This window comes from Thermobia domestica, chromosome 1 (assembly GCF_964235325.1).
Source record: "Thermobia domestica chromosome 1, izTheDome1.hap1.1, whole genome shotgun sequence".
Lineage (NCBI taxonomy): Eukaryota > Metazoa > Arthropoda > Insecta > Zygentoma > Lepismatidae > Thermobia > Thermobia domestica.
Window position 1 is genome coordinate 267,636,122 of NC_137454.1, and position 22,128 is coordinate 267,658,249.

The 22,128-nt window shown below is 34.5% G+C and overlaps 1 protein-coding gene across 22 annotated transcripts in view; it reads left to right on the plus strand.

Annotated features, from left to right (window-relative positions):
- Positions 1-10,443, plus strand: part of CaMKII (Calcium/calmodulin-dependent protein kinase II) — a 1,422,941-nt gene extending 1,412,498 nt beyond the window's left edge. For all 22 annotated transcript variants that reach the window (XM_081726364.1, XM_081726368.1, XM_081726335.1 and 19 more), the window contains one exon: positions 1,928-10,443. In XM_081726364.1, the coding sequence (XP_081582490.1) occupies positions 1,928-2,057 (130 nt within the window). In that variant the 3' untranslated portion in view covers positions 2,058-10,443. The remainder of the gene's footprint in view (positions 1-1,927) is intronic.
- The last annotated feature ends 11,685 nt before the right edge of the window (positions 10,444-22,128 follow it).

The window sequence follows — 22,128 nt, forward strand, 5'->3', positions numbered from 1 at the left end:
GTTTTGCTGGTGTCTACTATTAATCCAATGTTCTCGGGATTTCTGCCAGAGTGAATGTCTGTGCTGAGCTTTTGTTACCATACAGCGGTAGCATCTTCACAGCTATGTGTTGGAGTGTGGTGGTCGTACAATTTATATTGTAGTCTTAAGGAATTGCTGTGTTTCTATTGGTTGTTGTTAAGGGCCAATGGCGTGCTCTGATTTTGCCAGTGGAAACTAATCTCTGATTGGCCGAAGGTTGTTTCCGTACTGAGAAGCTGGAGCGAGATGTCAGATAGATGATAACCTTCGCCTCTGTTGATGGATAGATGTCAGGTAGATGAGAACCTTCGTCTTGTTGATCACAGCAACATTCACTCTGGCAGCAATCCCGAGAACATTGGATTAACTGTAAGGATGTTTCAGTTAGGGCAACGAGATTTATATTGGGATATCTTATTTTCATTTTCAGATTGAAACAACGAGAATTTTAGTTTAAGTGAACTCAGAGATCTTCTCAGGGTAATCAAATGGGTTCCCGATTATTAATTGTTCCAAGATTCTTTTAAGGATCTTAATACTTAGACCGAAGCGGAGTGTTGAAACATAGACGGTGCTGATAGAGTTCCCTACCACTTAATTCAACCTCGGATCCAGTTTGCGGATCCACAAGTAACCTTTTCTGAACCTACAATACCTTGATAAATTAGCTAGCTGATTCCTAGTGAAACAATTCATATAAGAAGGTTTTTCACGTTCAGGGCAATTAGGTGAAGAATACTATAAGTAATTAGTATAGCTGATAGATAGAATTAAGGAGTAAATTTGTCAGCTTGTAAGAGAACGCGAGGCAAATTATTTCACAGACCCAATCTCTAATTAGGGATCACTAAATTCTAGAGCAGTTTAATTTAAGAATTTTGTATGGGACAATTTAGAGAAGAAATAGAGAAGTAATTATTTTGAACCAATTAAGCTTTCTTTAATAATTTATTCAATAAAGTCTAAATTATAAAGGAAAAAGTCTTAAAAAAATCGTTCCCGGAAATGTAATTTTGTTTTTGATTAGTCTTTATTCTAGAGAAGATTAATTAAATTACCAGGCGAGCTATTTATATGCAACCTCACTTTCGCAATGAGTTAAAGGGAAAGAGAAAGGAGGACACCTAGGTTAAGGGTTGGTAAGAAACTTCTTTATTGTATTAATTTATTTTCCTTCGATTCTGTAATAAGTAAATAGAGTGGAAGGAGAAATAGGGAAAGGAATAAGAAGTTTTATTGCAAGTGAAGAACATGCGAGATGTTCCACCAAAACATTAAAGGGTTAGAAACATGGTATTCGAGTGGATTGGATGTGTCCATCATTGTAGATTACTATTGGTGCTTAGGGCAAGAAATCCTACGTGAAGATTACAAATACAAGTTAACATAGCATTTACAACTAAACAACGGAGCGAATAATTTGTATTCGGTGAGTTTCAAACAACTTCAAGCTTCTTTGTATGCTTCATACCTGTTTTCATTATATTTTGTTTTTGGTAGTCAGCGTTACACACACATTCTTGATATTACATTGGAATTGAATATTAAGTCAAATTATAAAATTTTTCATTTACTCATTGTACAAAATCCTTACATAATGCAAAAAATGGTCGAGTGAAATCAAAATACGGAAATGAGGTAAGAATACTTGTTTCACTTTATGGTACAAAACAAATGTTTTAATTTGCAGACTTGTGTAATATTTCAAACACATTTTTCGTGGTCATCTGGCTCTCCCGGACTGAGTTCATAATCAAAATAAACATAAAAACCGTAATATACTTAATAACAACTATGTTTATACATGTTGTCACCATTTATATCTATGATTATACGGTTTGAGCTTTTACAAACATAAATTATTTACTTTGTTCACTTCAATAACTTTGTCTTATTCTCATTATAGGCAAGGTCAAGCTCACACTCAACAGTCTGAAGAAACAAGGGTGTGGCACAAACGAGATGGTAAATGGCAAAATGTTCACTTCCATCGCTCAGGCTGTGCTTCTTCCCCTTTTGCGTATGCCCATAAGTAACACATTTTGGTATTTGCAGCCACTAACACCATTTGTGCACTGCATTGTTGCCGTTTCTACACAGGGTGCTAATTTGCCCTGAACTCCCTTTATTTGGCGACAGTGAGAAATAGAGAGAGAAGGAAATCACCGATGTCAGCAGGAATTGTTCTAAGACTCATAGGTTAATTCAGCATAGGCCATAGACTTTATGTACAAGCAAATCATAATCATGATATATGGATATGTTAATTTGTATTTTTAAGAAATATGAAGAAAAGTTAATATTCTTTCTTTGAAATGACATAACGTACAACAGCTCACCTCCTCTTCTTGATGTACTATATAATTTAAGTTTTAAATATTAATCATGTTACAGAGGCAAAATTGTAACATTAAATTACTGTATATACACACACATATATATATATATCCCGATATATCTACCGAATCTTTCGCTTTGTACGTGTAAACGAAAACGCTACCCACCTACATATATTCATTAATGTTGTAAGCTTAAAATGAAAGCTTGTATTAATTTATTTATGCAAGTTGGTTATTCACTTAAAAATGTATAGAAAAGCATGAACATAATAAATAAATAAATGAATAAAAGTTTGTTTAAAACAGATTTACATGTGAACATTTCCATGACACCTACTGAGTCAGATCCATGTCCTTGTTCTACTACTGAACATATTTACTGACCGTCAGATAACTCTCACTGTTGTCATCGCTCTGCCTCAAGTCATGTTCTGATTTATAGAGGACGGTTTCATGATATTTCTCTTGTTATGATTCAGCTTCTGGATGTGAATTTGGATTATATGAGTGCGCGTTGCATTTAGTATTAGATGTTTTCGAAACCTCATGTTGTTGGAGTCAGTTCCATGAACTGTTCCCTTATTTGGCCTAATTGTCATGAATTATTATTATGTAAAAAGCGTAAGTTATTCCTAAACTGAGATAAAATAAGAAAAGTAATTATAGTATAAAATGAATCTTTAAAAAATACTGAAAATACACGAGTGTTCTTGCTGACAAGCAAGAAGTGTTCACTTGGAATTTAAAGGAAAGAGAGAATTTCTCCTTATATACTTAAATGTTTGACTTAAATGAAAGGGAAAAATGCATTATCACAATTTTAAATCAAAAGTACTTTTTTCATATAGAGTTTCCTTGTAATCACTCCTCGTCCTTTTGTGTGAAGTGATTGCTAATTAGATACATACATGTAATATAATGTCCTTTGCATACTATAAATCTTTATAACCAGGGCTAAGCATAAATCATAATTGTTTATCTATGACCAGACTGATTTACCAGTTCCAGAAGCGTTTTCTTTAACCTACTTTTAATAAACTGTATTTTGCTGGATACAGTAAAAGAATTTGCATAAAAGAAAGCATGTTGTTTCCAGTTTTATTCTGCTTGGCATAAAGTTATGAGAAAGAAACAGTTATGATTACACCTGATGCACGATCTTAATTCATACATTCTTATACTGATAATGAATGGTGAATTTCTCTTTCGAAGAAAGGCTTGTGACGAAGATATCGGAAGCCAATTTTAATTAATCTAAAAGATTTCAAGATTTACAAAATAATCAGTGCAATATGTAGGTTATAACTTTTATAATTTCTCTATATTTTTCAGGCACGTCTAACATAATTTATGGTAACAGTAGTCATTATATTCATTCATTTTTGGGGTGAAGATAGGCAGTCAAAATTACTAAAACTAAATGTGCTTACCTTGTCTTTATATTTATGGATAATTACCAATAATTTGAAACATTGGAAAGATTTCGTATTCTTTTTGCATCAGGTGTTACTTAAATTTATGCTTTTTTTCTCGTTTCATCGAAATTCTGTATACTCTCTAGATAAGCAAAATGCTATTATGGTGTTTCTTGAATTAAATTTTGGAACAAATAAATATAATCTAGATAACAAATTGTATACAATTTTTAAAGAAAATGATAAAGATATTGAAAGCCTTGATATTCATTGTTATTGATTTTGTTGTTGACGATTTCCCACATTTACCAATGGTAGTGTCATCTCGTTCTAGATGTGTAGGATGTTATGTATAATATTAGTAACGTTGTGCAGATCAAATGGATAACTTCTGATGTGATATAATATGTCCCTATTTCGTTATTTGTACAAGGAGTTGTGAAAGTTGTTTCATTTTGACATGAGATACATAATATTCTAGTGTGGCTTGTGGATGACTACGGTGACTTTCACGCTAGTCATTATGTTATAATTTTTGTCATTTTTATGAAAACTCGTACTGAAAAAATATCTTTGCAAAAAACAATGTGTGATACAAGTTATTCCCTCTCCGCTTTTAAATAAGAGCACCTATTGACTTGTATATTATACGATTGACTTTTTTTATACTGATACCACAGAAGTTTGACCTATTAGCCCTTATAGGCAATGAAGTAATTTTCTCAAAATGTACACAGGACTGATTATTAGAAATAAGTTAATAGAGTCAGTAAAATATTAATTTTCGTCATTTACGAGCGTAATTGTTTATTATTATTATTTGATTATACGCTGAAACACAAATCTTTAAATGCCTTCATATTGTAAGATTTCATTTCAATCAAATATCTTAAAGTTTAAGGAAGCTTATTGTTGGTGCTCCTAGGATTTATGTGGTAGTACTAGTGTTTCTGTTTGAAATTTTAACTTTTCAAAGCAATGCTAAGATTTTGCAGAAGACGGTTGTATTTATGATTATAATTTTGAAAAATCTAGTTTTTTAGGTATTATTTATAAAAGTTTTATGTATATTAAGGGAAATTTTATTTTACAGCTGTATTTCTTGCATATTGTATCTCTTTTTGTTATATTTGGTTAAAGAATCAATTGTGTCAATCTTTATCTTTTTGTTAAGTTTATAGTGCCATGTTATGTTAAGAATCAATTTTATTAAATATGATGATATGTGAATAAAACCTTTTAAGCTCTCTCTCCATCTATATATCTTTATAGTTCAGTGAAAAGTTATTTAATCACTTTGATAAAGATGAATATTAATATTTCTTTGTTTATATTACAATTTCTTTGTACAATTATAATAATAGTAGATCAATTCTGATATACCAAATATGGTATTTCTTTAATTTAAAATACAACTACAGTGTACACCTGAATTTTATCATCTATAATGTGAATGATGATGTACATTTTATATGTAAAACTTCTTTGTGATGCACTTATTACATGTTACTATACTGGTAATGGAATTGTAATTTTAAAATTGTGAACTATAAAAGTTAATATTCCTTTCATATCTCTATTACGTTGCCTTTTATATTGAATATTTTATATAGGAAGTGTCTGTAGGTTTCGACTTAAGTGGGTGGATTTAGGGAAGGCTCTAGTATATGGTTACTCGTGTGTGAATTGTTACATTAATCAGATAATTAATTGCTTACCGTAACATCCAATTAATAGATATAAAGTTTCCCAAACCAATGCAACATTCAATATAATACATAATGTTTCTTTTTCTGTTTTTCTGAATAAAACTCTCACAGGGTTATCTTTTCATGTAAATATTTTTCTTTAAAGAAAAACGTAGCGATTTGTCTTGCCGAAATCTTGTAATAATATCGTAACTAGAAGTACAGTTAGTTAAATCAAGGGTACGAAAATTTCACATGATATATTTTAAGTTTTTGCATTATTGTGTCTTTATAGTCCGTAATTGCTGATGAAGAAAAAAAAAGATTAAACGTATAGAAAATTGTTCATCGTTTTCTTGGTGAAAAGTAAACAATGTACGAGAGCAGAAAAAAAATATAATATCAACTAAGAAGTTAATGAGTTCTCCATATTGTACAATATCTGATAAATATACACCAATATAATATTTAGTCTTTTGAATATCAAGTGAAAAAATCAAAGTTCATAATGTTTTTGTAACAGAACTATAAAACAAAGTTTTTTTCTCTTTCTTTTTTTAATAAATTGCGTTCTTATTATCAGCTGAAGAGCAATGTTGAAAGAAAGTTTGGTTGCAATAGGTGGAAACTGAAAAGTAGCCCACCACCGTCACTAGAGAAAAGATCAAGGTGAGTCTGTTGTAGTTCAGTGGTAGAGAATGCGATAGAGTTTGATTTGCCTCGTATCCAAAAGTGCAAAATAACAGTCCTATGCGTCGATAGCAAAAGATTCACTTATGTTTTTATTTTGGTGCAGGTGTGATAGGCTCAAATATTTCTTCACATGGGGTATTTATACATAAACATTTTTTTTCTTTCTTTTAAACATTTTATTATAATGTTGGATTTCCGTGGGCAGAACTTCACACTTCTTGTATGAAGAAATGCTTTCGTGTAAAGCTTTGCTTAAATGCGAAATGCTATTGAAATGACCCAATTACTCATTTACAAATTTAAATAAATACATACGTTACAAAAAGGAACTCAGAGGCCACAATTACGTATTTCTGATACCTGAAATTACTGTCCTTATATAATAATTTATTTTAAACACGATTTATTACTAAAAGCCAGAACCCCCATTAGGTAAAGCGTCATTATAAATATTACAAAACACCAGTTTTATTTATTCTGTGAAGGAGCTGAAAGTACCACTTTACTCGGTTGCATTCATGTTTTATTTAATGTACAATAATTTGTCAAATACACTCAGCATCATCAACTTTGAAGAAGATATTATTAAACATTAGAAAGCCAAACACTAGCCTAAACTACTTTGCTATTACAATCCTTATTATAAGAACAAGACGCCTCAGTCTGACACGCTAATTCTTAATAATTCTTAATACGCTGCTTTCTATCTGATGCCAAGAAATGTCCATAGCGTGCAGGTAATTGTAGACGATAAAAACTCTTTGGGGAAAGGGGGGAGAGGAACAACTAGTAATAAGCAAAATGCTTTCAATAGTTTGCCACTAAATTTAGCGGAAATATATTTAAGTTGAGATATAAGAATATTTCATGATGGAATATGTGAGAAGGCACAATTTTGGATTAGTTTTGTGTTACCTTAACATACAAGTGTCATTCTTTTAATTATAATCCGAATACCGAGGGTCTTATCAACTAAAATCAAGTGGTAGTTTCAAGCATCAGTAAATTGAAATAATCAATTAATACTTTTGAAAGACTATCTTTGTGTAATATTTAAGTTTTACAATAAATCATTCTTTACACAACTCTACTTTTCATAGTAAAAATACTGTAAAATAGTTCATTTTTGAAAATAGTGTGTGCCGATACTTGAGGATGAAAGATAATTAAATATTCGTATTATTAAGATTAATTTTACTGAACTGAAGAATTTGTGTAATAACTTTTAAGTATTGTTTCAAAGTGTCATGACAGTTTTATCAAATCACAACGCATGTGTGACTGGATTAACCGCCATCCGTTTCAGAGGAACACTTGCTATAGATTCTTATATATATGCATGCAATAATTATTTGTTATATTATTTATTTATTATGAATATTAAATAAACACGCCGTTAAACTAACATGCATTTATTTAAAATAGTGTTTAATTTTGTTTAGTTTTGCGTCAAATCTAAATTTTTCACATGTAGTTTGAGAGCTTCTTATTAACTTTTAAAAGAATATATAAATTGAACACATTAGTTTCCTATTCAGTATAGTTTTTAATGTCATAAACCAAAATCCAATTTCATTTTAAATAGCAATTTTATAAAATTATTTCACAAAATCTTTCCTTCTATTAATCAGCTTAATTTGACGCAGTTGAAAACAATATATAATGTGTTTTTTCTTTCTTTCTTTGTAACTTCTGTATGCTTAGTGAAAATGGTGACCCGCGAATTTTAATAGTAATACCATAACGAATACAAGTAAAAAGTTTAAAGAATTATTTTAATTCATGCGACGTGTGCCACAACTATTGATCGATTATTCCAGTAGCATAGCCAGAAACATATTAAGGGAGAGCTAATAATTGGCATATCGAAGAATCGCACACACACACACACATGCGCATATATATGCATACCACGCATTAGATGACATTAGTATTACAAATACTAGCCTGGGAAGATCAGAAATCTGGCATTGGGAGCGAGTTCACTACTCAACACGCGCCATCAGCTGTAATGTAAACTATATGACTGACCAGACTCAAATTATTTTCAGGCTTCTTCAGTTACACGTATTGAAATTAGCTGACAGGTAGAAGGAAGTACTAGAATAAACTCATTCCTTTCGGTAAAACGCATAAAGAGTCAGGTCGGCCAGGTAACGCTCGTTCACCTGGGTAATAGGTAGTCAGCGCATCATTATTTTTTACTTCCTGGACCGGAACTCAATATCTTTTAATTCAGGTGAACGCCTCAAAATGTCAACACCGAGTAATGTTAGTGTTCTTTTCAGAAATAGAACCAGGAACCAGACACACTGAAGTCGCGGACGTTAACTATTTAGCTAAGCAGGAACTCAGTAAATAAATAAATAAATAAAAATAAAAATAAAACCGTCAACACCACTTCCTTTCTTAATACTTTTTATTCGAACCCTAGATAATAAATTTTGACGCATATGCCAGTTAGAAACCTCAAAAAAAGGTGAAGAATACAGTATGAAACTAATTAGATGAAAGTATAGAAGTTCTGGGAACTAAGCTTTTTGAACATGACTGTACAATGCGTAGTTTGTAATAAATTACCAAAAATGTCGTCACATCGGACCACTAATGGAACGTACTGCATGTAAGCAGAATTCATTTTCGACATCACTGTACTATGCGATAGGGGACTAAAGTCGGGTGAGCCTCTCCTTCCCCTTGCTTCGCCAATGTATTCTTCCTACATTTATTTGAACATTTGAGTCCTTAGGCCATTTATTGTAACTGGTGATTGACGCAACTAATGTAACAAACAAGGCTGTATCTTTTTGGAGACTTAATGGTTAATAATGAAGTTTTCAATATAAACATACTCCTGAAGTTGATTTCTTAACTCTACTAAATTGTAGTTTTTAAAGCACCATATCAAATGTAATTTCTTTGGAAGGGGAAGCGATACGTATCATATACCAAAACGTATGTTGATTTTAATTTGTTGTTTCATACTTGAAATATTATTCTTTGACCTTGGGAAGACAATAAGCTCGTTTCTAGCTATCTACACTTCGAGTAACATTTTTTCTCTCCTTCCAGTTGTTGAATTGTCACTAGTGGTTACACAGCAGAGGAGTTCTGTTCATCAGCCTTAGCCTGTTGCATATATCTTTTAGATCCTGTTCCAGTATTAACTTTTCTTTCCACAGCCGATTACTTTTGTTTATGAGATGTGATCCTAATTTTGAAAATGAATACGGTAGAATTTCAAATACGAAGTTTCACCTCTTTTGTTCAATTTATGATTTCTTCCTGTTTATAATATAATAAGCTTCCCATCAAAATGAAAATTGCATGGATAACTGTTACAAGAAACTTTTGGTTTTTCAAGGAATTGCGTTTTCCCATTTTCCGAAAGTGTCATTATCATTTGGGATCTAAAATAAAATATTCACCTTTTACTGAAGTTTCTCTTACATTTATATCTTGGAACAAACCAAGAGAATATTTTCTTTATATTACATAACAGAAACTCAACATAACTCAGAATTTTCGATGAGTTTTGCATTGCGCTAAATTTTCTTAAATGTTTTTCAAAACGAAACAAAACTATAGTAGACCAAGTACATGAGACTTATTTGGCACAAAAATATAATACATATCATTAAAATAGTATGAAAGTGGTTTCATAGTTGACCTTCACGTTAACTATGAAACCACGGGAAAGCACCCAAAATCATGTTTTGCTTTCTTAACTCGCCCTGTTAGACCATTGGCCATGCCGCGAAGGTAGTGTTGTACTTAATCTCGCCGAAAAAATAAAATTGACTCTATCTCCAAGGTGTTGAATGACTGAAGTGCTCTCTTACTTCTATTTGTTATGGTAATACATCGATTTTGATTAGACTGAAATAATAATAATAAGTTCCACAGGTGAATATATCTTCTCGAAACAAATTTGATGATGTTCTGTATAAATAGATTGAAAATATATGTGCATATGTTTTCGGAAAGTAGTTTCTTAATTTTTTCACATTTCTATCTGAATGCGTTTTCAAAACTTATCCTTCACTCGATTGTTGTATTCTTAAATAAATGATGTCTCAATCTTACCAATTACGAAACAAAATTTAAAGAAGTTAACGCAAGCAGCTCTAGAAGAAATTAAGTTAGCATTGTAACAATTCAACAGTTTTTCTTTCTTTTGCATGCAAGCAAGGTTGGAAAAGGCATTCCTGCAAGCCTAATTTTTCTGATGTTTCTTCCTTTAACACAAACTCTTTTATGGAAATAAATATCAAATTCTGAAGTAGGCTGAAGTTTGTTATTCATGTCCTTTTTATTTGCTTATGGTAAACAATATAACATTTTATTTGTTTTAAAAAATTAATTGAGAGAGCATAAGAGTACGCGGAAGTAATACTTTACTAAAACAGGAACTTAATTGCTTTATGTTGTGTGAAGAATGTCTGTAAAAATAGTGATTTTCCGTATCTCACTCATTTAAAAAGTGTTCAAAAAGTTTGCCATTAACCAAAGTGTGGATCACATAAAAAGTTCTCCCATGCTTAGCAGTGTTATTTCAATTCGTTCTGGAGTTTTGAAACTGATTTTTAAAATATCCAAGGTAGATTAATAATTCAAGTCCTAAAGTAAATCTCAAATGAGTATGTATCTGAAAATACACAGTAAATTTTAACTTCTTTCTCTAAATTCTGTATGTTACAAATCAATGAATAAAATTATACATACAGCGTTAGTTTTGCCTGCTATTGTGTCTTACATGTAAGGATATGTTTTCTTTATTTCCTTTAACAGTGCAAATGAGACAGTACTTGTCTAATTAAAAAAAAATAAATAAATAAATTAGCCTTGCCTGTTTACTGTTAAAATACTTTTGCTGACAAGTACAATTGACAACCACTAGTGTTAGCGTAGCAAACGAGAATTTTTCAGTTTAATGATTTGAGTTTAATTTCTTCAGGTCAGGAAGACGCAAAAATTTTATTACGCATTTAATTTAAATTATAGGATGATACCAGCAGATTACTTCTAAATACTTTTAGCTTTAGTTATTAAACAAATTCAGTTTTCTTTTCAATAAATTACATTTCAGAATTTAAAGCAAACATTATTATATAAAATTGTCAGCGAACTTATTGCAAAGGTACTATTTATCTTTAAGGCTTTTTGCTCGTTATTTTGTCTACAGAAAAAAAAAAAAAAACGGACAATGTAAATATCGCAAAATTGCAAAGTAGACCTGAATACATCTAGTACTAGATGTGTTTCCTAAATACTGTTAAATTACTAGATAGATTTAGAAATATTTTGAAAGTAAATTATAAATATCATTCTTAGTCTTTTATGCAGGAGACTTGTCCTTCTCTCTGCCAATTGAAATTTACATTCTGAAGCACTTGCTCGCTTTACATTCTTGTCCTTCTCTCTGCCAATTGAAATTTACATTCTGAAGCACTTGCTCGCACTTTACATTCTGCTACAGGAAAGTTACTTGCGTGTTGACTTACAAGCTAATGCATCATCGCCTACTGCAATCACTTGCTCCGTGGGTTTGCTAGATACTGACTTCACTTGTAGGGTAACCAGTCACGGTACAAAAGACAGTTAAGCATTTAGATTAAGAGCTTTGCTGAAAGTATTTCTGTTGATGTGCCTTTGTATGTGCGGGATGTGTACTTTTTTTTTTTTTTTTTTTTTTCCCTGTCTGTGTGTGTCACGATTCTACGACTGCTACTGCGGTTGTTGAAGGCTGAAGTGACGAGTGTAACTGCATTATTGATAACTTATTAAGATACGCTTTCAGTGCAAATCATTTACAGTAAACCGGCAATAATTTCCAAATGTAAACGCCTTAATACCTAATTTATTAACTAAAAGCAATAATTTTAGTTGTCATCCGACATAAAACTATAAATCATTTAAGTGGTTGTTAATATTGCACATTGTACTAACTTTGGCTATTATATGCTATAATTAAAAATAAACTAATCGTTGAGCAAAGCAAACCAATTTGTGATGCTGAAACTAGTATCTTGTGACAGTTTTACGAATTAACCACTTGATTTCATCAAACACTATGACTTATGTGAGAATTAATAGAAAATTTAATACTAAGAAATAGCTAAAATCTTCCTTTAACCTGATTTGTAGCTGACACCCAATCACCTTGTAGAACCAAAATAGATGCAAAATCTGCTAAATCCTTTTCCCTTCTCTGCTTAGAGTGCATACACCTATACTTAATAACAAAGAACTACCAAATGAATTTACAAGTAATAATACTAATAATAATAATGAAAATTACACAAAATTTCTCTCTTAATGCTTCCTTGTATCTTATTCCACTGTTCATAAGTTCATCCTGAGGTCAAGTTCATTATATTATCATCTTCCCTTTCAATATATCTTGCCTCTTTCCATTTCCTGATCATCTTTCTGTCGTCTTGGCCTAGCACTTTCACCTCATTTCAGTCTAAGCGGGGAGGGGGGAGGGAGTGATTTAGCACTTTTTGTATCTGTTTTAGTTCTGCAAGGTGATTTGCTGTTAGCTACCAATTACGTTCCAGGAAGACTTTAACTGCCTCTTAATATTTAATCTTCTCTTAATTCTCATGTAAGTCGTAATGTCTAATGAAGCCAAGTGGTCAGTTGGCGAAACTGTCGCTAAATATTAATTTTATGATAATAAATTGGTTCGCTTTGCTCAGCGATTAGTATATTTTTAACTACGAGTTATTAAGAATAAAATTAAATAAAATATGAAGAAGTGTTGACCATGGCTTCGTTCTTCGTGTGGAAAGTCTTCTGTCTGAAGTAAGACTGAATTTATCGACTACAAAAGATTATGATGATGTTTCTCGAGTACTCGAAGCTATCGCAAAAAGTTTGGGAAGCATCCTAGAGTACAATTTTTACTAACCAATGAATATATACATAATACATAGAAACACGATGAACTTTTCTGTGAGCATGAACTTAGACTCCGTGGACACGATGAATTTCGACACTTCAGTAATCGTTGGAATTATATTGAACTGTTAGATTTTCTTAGGAGATATCATGTTCGGGAGTCAGACAAAATTTGTATTTCGGACATTCTTTTAAATTATCTAGTGACATTCACAACGACCTAATTAATATTTCGTAGAAAGTATTATCTGAAATTTAAAAAAAAAAAAAAAAACATTTATAGCCGTTATGATAAACAACTCTTTGGCAAGAGACCGAGGTTCGATTCCTGGTGGAAGCTCATGTGATTCGGATCTCACGTTAAGCAGTAGCTCCACGGCCCATATAGGTTCGCTGCTGAACGGGACGCTAAACTATATCTACCAACCAACGAAATCACATGTATAACTAACAAATGAATAATTTGTATGGTATTGCAATATATAGGAAGAGAGGGTAATATTTATGAACGTACTTTTTAAAATTTATTTATTTACTGATTTCATTAGTGACCACACGGCAAATCCATTAAGAACATGTCTCCTAATCTTCAAAAGCTTGCCAGTATTAGAAAAAGTTGGTGGCGCACACTTACGATTATACGTTAGAGCCAAAGCTAAACATAAAAATGCACCGGCACTTCTTTGTTACTGCCGTCATTGCTACGGGTAGACATGTTTTTTTTAAAAAAAAATTAAAAAGAAACCAACAGATATAGGGTACTGTCGAAAAAAGATAGAAATATTTTTTAAATAAGATAAGAAATAATTTTGATTCAACTTGGTTACACACTAAGAAGTCTATGAATGAAGACACTTGTCATTAACCTTGTAGTAGAGAAACAAGAATTGAAAATATCTCTTAAGATGTAAAAATTCTTGCTGAAGATTACTATGAAATCATTGACACATATCTTGTAGAAATAAAGGACAGGTTTTCTGATTTTAGTAAAATTTACTTTATTGTTCTACTTGAGCAAAAAGTTTGCTCAATTTTCATCCTCATTCTCTAAACATCATGTTTGAAAAGCTCATTCGAACAATTTTGTTACTTAAGTATTTATATTAGTTGCATTTTTGCGACATCCTTCTGCTGATGATTAATCTCGCCAAGTTAATAGTTTTAGTCTCCGTCTCCATTGCATTGTTAGGAAGATTACTTACTGCTTTGAAAGGAATCAATTACCTATAAAAGGAATCAGGTTAACACTTATAGTGCGTTTTATGGAAAAGAAAATTCTATCCGTTATGAATCTCAACCGATTTTCTATAAAGAACTTATTTGTTTGCTATGAAACCAAGATATTTGGAACTCAGTTATAAATAATAAAATGGATTCTTCAAATCAGAGGTTATAATCGTATCAGGCTGCCCCAAAAGTTCTGCACCAAACAAGGAGGAAAATGAAACACGAATATTAGAAACAAAGACAAATTTATTCAGCAAAGTTCAAGCCATCATGTTCAATGACGTTCACCCATCGTTGAGACAACAGTTCATTCTGATGGCGATACCAGGTTTAGAGTGGAAAAACTCCCGACAGGTGATATGCACCTCATCATATGAATTGAATTGTCGACCCACAAGAAATGTGAGAGAGCGAAACAAACCATAATCTGAGGGTGCAACATCTGAACTTTAGGCAGGATGAGGTAACAACTTAAACCCAAGTTCAACCAGGGTGTTGGTCACACTTTGAGACCGATGATTCGGAACATTGTCAATTTGCAGCAATAACCTCTTCCCCCTCATTAATGCCGGATATTTCTCATTTAGAATAGCATACATTCGGCGTAATTGTTTAGAGTATAGTTTACCTGTTACAGCATGGCCCTCTGAAACAAACTCCAAATGAATTATCCCTTCAATATTCCACCAAACACACAGCATGAGTTTTTTCCCAAATCTGTCCTGTTACACATTGGCTAGAGCTTCCTGTCCTTTTTTCACTTACTCTTTACATGTGTCAGGGTTTTTCAAAAACACCTACTTCTCATCTTCTGCCACAATTCTTCTCCAGAATCGAAGACCACGTGGGTTTTTTCAACATAGTCTAGCAAATTGTCACTCTGCGCTGAGCCTGCTCCTGTGTCAGCTCATGGGAATTTTGTCGGGGCTGTTTATTGACGTAATCCATGTCATGCAATCGACGGCTTACTGTCAATTTGGACGTCTCAACCACTCCTGCTAACACATGTGTACTCGATTGTATTTCAGCACTCTCAGCATCTTGCAGAGAGCCGTTAATGTCCAACGGAGGTCTACCCTTGCGGGGCTTGTCCGCGAAGTTTCTATCACCCGAAGTAAATTTTTTGAACCAACGGGAAGCTGTCGATCTACCCAGTACTTTGTTCTCTAAACAACAAATTTCCTCCGCTGCAGCTTTTGCAGTTAGTCATCTTTTCCATAAAAATCGTAGCACAGCTCAAATTGCAATTTAGTCCTCACTGATGTTGCTCTCTTTGACTTTCCTGGAACACTCGCTACACGCAGTACTTGCCTTCAGTTGATCCCCGAACCTGTTCTCTATGCCTGGCAACAGTTTTCACTGGTGGCGCCACCTATCCTCCCAAAATTTTACCTCATACAGGTCAGTGTGCTGATGGTGCAGGTCTACTGGGACGGTCTGGTAAAATGGATCATATAAGAAGAAGCATTGTCTTATATTCTGTTCTGACTTCTTTGTTGAAGTTAGGTTCCTTTTCAGCACCAATGGTATAGGGGACGTGGAGCCATATTTTAATTGTTGGTCACTGTAATACATTGAGCCTTTTCCTACGTGGGATCCGACCCAAATACACGCATAACAGAGGTTCGTAAACGACCAAGTAGATCGTCAGGGAAGACTAACTGTGTTGGTACACTTCTAATCACAAAACCTAAGACTGCCTTCCAGACACCAAGACCATAAAGTGACCCTGAATCCTTATTAGTTCTCTTAGGTGTGACCATTTTCCTTACATTTTTGGCAGAGACAAAGTTGGAAATTGAACGATGTATTACTTTATGAATACCGTATTCTGATTAAATGTACGATCAAAACATAGGTACTGTATAGGAAAATATTGTAATTTTAAATCGCAGATTTGATAATGATCTGTATTTCAAATCTAGAACCATATATACACATATATAGGAGATATGAAAGTGGGGGATATCAACTATGATAACTAACCATCTGTTTTACGTGTTCTGTTAATTGTTTCACTGACAGTTCGAGTGTCCTCACAACATGCCCGTGTTCGGTAACCTTTCTTGGAGCCAAAACCACAGAGTATTTTTTTTCAAAGGCCTATCAAAATCAGTACCATGCAAGGAATAAAATTTGAAAATATCCTTTTCTTTTCTGTAAATGTGACTGATCCTATCCATCTATTGCATACTCATAAAGAGTAATATCGGTCTCTGTTTCCAAAAGAATTGGAGATCTTAAGAAACAAATTAAAATGACATTTACTTACAGTCAGTTTTACAGCCTTCATGACACTGTATTGTTAGGCCTATATGTTATAAGATAATAGAACATAAATCAATATTTAAAGAACAAAAATACTTTAATACTTTATTTCTGCCTATACTGCAAGGCTTTGTTCCCACGGACGCTTAGAACTACAATTCTTTCAGCGAAGCAGTTAAAGAAGTTTTTTTTTTTTTTTGCTTATTTTTTTATATTCTACTTTTTGTATGCAACGTAAATTAATTCTTGAAGTCCTGTTGCAGGTTCACTCTGTAATTAGTAATTAAAATAAAAGTACAAATACTAATATAAAGAAGAATGAAGAATCGATAGGAAAATAGTGATGTATTTGTTACATCTGTATTTAAATTAGAACCAAATAAACTAATAATCAGGGGTTGCAGTGGCTCAGTGGTAGAATATTTACCTCTGGCGAGTCCCTGGTTCGATCTTAGCTCGCGCCAAGTACACTTCGTGGTGGACAAACACTGTATGCGTGGGTTGTCTCAGGGTTCTCCCGTTTTCTCCCACCTTCTACATTCCATTATTTCATTCATACCGACTGGAAGCATATTTGTGGGACTTTAAAGAAAAGGAAAATGTTAAATTTCTTAGCACCACCACTTTTGGTCGGGACAGCAATTGTATTTTTTAAAATGGGAGAATAATATGGATATTTCATAATATTCACATAACCTTAACAAATGTTAAATTAATAGTATTCCGGAAAATGAAAGAAAAAGTCTAATAAAGCTTAGGCGAAAGCTAGAAAACCTTAGGAGGACGTATGGAAAATTGACCTATTAGCGTTATCCTCCCACTACATCGTAGTGAAACAGATATTTTCTCCGAAATCCGGTGTTGCCAAGAAATTCAAGCTAGCTGACAATTCTCGGCCAGAATAGGGGTGAGTATTGCGAGACTCAACGCCGTAGAGGATATATGGTTTATTGCTATATTAATAGAGCATTATAAATTGTTAAGGAAGTTTATTTAGAAGAAGAAGATATTACTCCTCTTTATTTGGTCATAGACTTGGGCCAGTGAAGGAAAAGCATAATCTACCAGTGTACTTTTGTAATTGCGCGAATCAGTTGTTATAACTAGGAGACTAATCTGTTTACTTTCGTTGATTTAGAATATTTTAGTTTTGTATGAAAATTGGGGGAAAGTGTTCGTATAGTAAAGAGTAATAAAGAAATGTTTGAGTTGGAGGAAGGAGTTTATCCAACATGTAAGTACATTATTGAATTATGTTAAGATTATCTCCGATTTTAGTTAAGTTATTTCTACCATTTGCTAGCTCTATCATTTGCTTAATTAGTGACTAACATAAACTTGTGTCTTGTAAATAACAGTGGGCAACGCTAGGAAGCTCAATTCCTGTAAGTCGAAATAAGGCACTGTAACATGACGTATTGGTTGATTGAAAAGCAACTTATCTTAATCAGCGGCGGATTTAGACATCTTCCTGTCTTAGGCAAATCTTAGCCTGAGCTCTTCTCTCCTGAACACAATAATACCCTGCTTATTCTTCTATTCCTTAACTATTCTTCCAATCATTCTTCCCACATCTTATATATACAGGATGTGTCAAAAGTCTGGTACCACCTCTTATAAAATGAAAGTGAATATAGATATATAGATAACCGGAATTGCAATTATAGGGACGCGTTAGTTCGAGACGGAAACTTTATGGTACGGTACGTGTCAGGTGAACAGCCCCGAAATTGCTGTCCACCATTTTGAATCTCGTTGAAAATGTTTAAATGGGAACGTTGTCATACGATATATAAAACAGGGCTAGAATTTTAAGAGAATCTCAATGGTGAATTCAGATGTAACATAACTGTAATAATTTTCTCAGATTACCTTGTACAAAATGTGCTTGTGTTCCGCTATGCATGTTTGCAACGTGTCTCCCAAGCTGTATGGACACGGAGCAATGTCTCAGGTGTGATTTGTGTACATGCATCCTGCATCCGTTGCTCCAAATTATCCAGATCCCTAATCTTTTCGCCGTATACCATTGCTTTTAGGTGACCCCATAGGTAAAAGTCCAATGGTGATAAATTAGGTGATATGGCAGGCCATTCGCTGGCACACGTTGACCAATCCATCAATCAGGAAATTGTTCATTCAGATACTGATGCACCTGAAGTCCACAGTGAGGTGGCGCTCCATCATGTTGCTACAATAAGGAAAAGTTGCCATCCGAGGCCGACAGTGAGGGAAGAATGAGTTGTTCTAACATGTCGAGGTAAGGCTCTGCTCTGCAATTAACCCCTTGCCTGTGTAATTTTCGGTATAAGACTTGTCCTTACCAGTGTAATTTAAAAAAAAAAAAAAAAAAACTTCACAGTTTTGTACAGAAATGTTTTAGAATAACTCTCAAACGCATGAAACAATCTCAACCAAACTTCGTACGCTGATGACTTTAAAGCCTATAAATGAAATCTAGGTGGGTAAGACACCCCATGTACTAAGGGAGGAGGGGTGGGAGTGAGAAGGGGTAACGTAAAGATAATTGAAAACGTCAGTATTAGTGTCGAATCCATAATTTTCGAGGTCGCTGAGGTGAATAGGGACACACCCAATGCCGTGTAAGTTCATGGTCGTTCTCCATCCGAATGGGGCGCGCAGAACCCCTAGGGTGGGGGTGAGAATGGGTGTCATGCACGTTTATACATTTCAACCTCTGGATTCCATACAACTGCTTACAAGATTGCAACGTATAACCGCATCTCCTCTATATCTACATCTTTTCAACTACGGTATGCTGTTTAGTTCGTTTCTTCAGTGCACAGCATTTTTCTGTGAAAATATCTTGCGCATATCTATTCGTTTCAAGCACATGTATGGTTAATATCGCATATAATAAAAAAGTTTCAACAGCTGCAGGGCATCGTCCTTATCGTTTACATTAACTTGAACCCCACTATTGTTACGAAACACCTCGGGAAACAGAGGACTACGATTGTATGTCCAAGTTATTCGATCACTACTATTTGCCTGTTCGTTCTCAGAAGTTTCAATATCAGAAGATGATACATCAGACATTGGCGGATTAAACCAAACATCTTGGGGGGGGCTCTTTATTGTAGAGTGGAATATATTCCCCGAAATTCCCTCTCCCCAAAAAAAGAAAGGTAAAACGGATTCAGGAAAAGAGGGTGAAAGATATAATTGCTACGGAATTTTCACCATAATGCCCCCTCCCCCGAAAAGATATTCTGTCTACAGAACCTGGTCGTGGCTATGCTTTAGTAAATATTTCGCTAGAAAAAATATCAGGTTAAACATTTCTTAGAATGCTCATAATGTTTCTGTATTTTAGTAAAATGAATTAAACAAAAGGACAAAAAGAACTTACAAGTTACAACGCAAAACACGCTTTTCGGCGAACACCACCCAAAGCGTAATATTGTCGCGATCTACGACAATGTCCCTATGAGTGCTGGTCCATTCAGTCGCTTTTCGCCAGAACGAGATCGCAACCACGTTTTCAGTCGGTGCAATGTGGATTAAGATCGTTCTTCACTGGCCACGCTCGAATGCAGTGTTACAAATTGAGTTGATGTTGAGTTAAACGTCCTTTTCAGCTGCGAGGCTATATGAGACCTACTGATTAACGTGGAATCCGTATCACAGGGTTACAAGTATGCGCTGCAGTTTTCGAATAGTCACGTGAAGATCTTCGTCGCTGGTGGGCAAGGCCTCCAACGCAGTCCGTGATAGAGTTCTACCTTCTTTAATTCTCTTCCATTTAGAACTACAGATTGCAAATTCAGAACTAAAGAGGAAAAACAGCATTTTTTCTTGAGTTTCGATAGTTTTGTAAAATCTTTCTGCTAGAACGCGGAAGTTGTTGCTCAGAGTTTAGTTTTGCGCGTGTTGGCAATAGAATGTTGAGTACATTTAAAACTTCCTGTGCAAGATGAGTTTTGAGGTCTTCTACAACCGACTCTATCAACGGAATGTAAACAGTTCTTCAGTAGTAAGATGTCGTGTCATCTGCCCTGAACTTCGTACGATGTGTTTGTCTTTGGGTGAGATGAGGAGTTTGAGTCTGCACGTCGACACTGGCAACCATTCTGGATATTGCTTCGAAAGTTGCCTTGAATTCTTTGCTGTTTGAACGCTTCCTGTTTAATGCTGCGATAGTGTCCTGATTGGCATCTGACGTTGCGTTCATGTCTAAATTTGTCTTCTGCAAAAGTCGATTGAGGGGAGGGTTATCGTGAGAACACCCTGAAGACACGTAGTAGTTACGATAAACTCGCTGTCGTGCATGGCAGAAGAAAGTGCCCATGCTTTGGCTGCTGTATCTAACTCGGACTACTTGGAACACACTGTAGAACCTCACTTATTTATAAAAATTTTACGTGAAATTGTAACACCGCGTCGTTCCGTTAAACCCACCTCGTTTCACACAATGTCTCCAACTGGCCACTAGCCGTAAGCTTAAGGACAGTACTACGTTTTGACGATGCGGTGAAAAACGCAATGATCGTCTTGCCCAGACAGTTCCTCACGCGCTGTACTGACGACGATCTGAAGATGGACAAGTTGAGGCTGTGACTGCAATATGAACAGTGCAGCGCGTTTGAAGCCTCCTGCATTGCCCGGCGACTTTGAGAGGTCGTGACGGCGTAACCATCCGTACCAATACCAACGCAGTTTTTCGGGTCGAGTGAGAAGTTTCGTAGCAAAGATAGAACAATTTTTCCAATTTTCCCTCCAGTCAGTGAGAGTTCGGGCAGTTCTGCGTCTTGGGATTCCGAGCTCGAACCAATGTCCTCACCTTTCAGCTCTGCTGATCGAGGATCAATGAAACCGAAGCAGTCTTCTCTTATTTCATCCATCAGCTGAGATGTGCGCGAAAAGACCGTAATCTCAACAAACATAATAGAATAAAACTGATCCTCTCGCACCCGATTGACAATTTTACAGACGTGATTTCTCATCCCCAACTCTCAATGAGGGCATTTTTTGTAATTTTATTGGCAAAAATGTTCCTTTTCGATGCTTTCTTCCAGTGATTCTTTAAGAGATCGTCACTACAAGCCATTCTAAATTTGAGCAATTCTCGAAAATTACCCTCGTTGAACTTAGTTTCTGGTTTCTGCACTGTCACCATCTGAGATCCAATTATCCGCACAAGCATCGTCCCTGTGCAAGGGCGACGATCCTGGGGGGTCCGGGCCCCCCAAATCTCATGTGGGCCCCCTATTGTATTTATGAATATACAATATTTGACATAATTTGAATGTAATTTGTCTTAAAATCCTCATATATGTATACCTTCTGCATCTGAATGCCCCCTCCCCTCAAATTTACGGAGAAATCGACGTCCTTGTCCGTGTGGCATTGAAAAGCAATGCCTTGCCTTCCAAGGAATATCACATTTCCCAACATTAATTTCAGTTTGTTGCGATTTTGGATGACCTGTCTTCTTGACGAGTTGATTTGATTCTCAACTGATTTCACTGGCTCCCAGCACTTTTTCAGAAACGCTTTTCCGACCTCAAGAGCGTTAATGTGATATTTTGCCTTGTTGTGAGTTTCTAA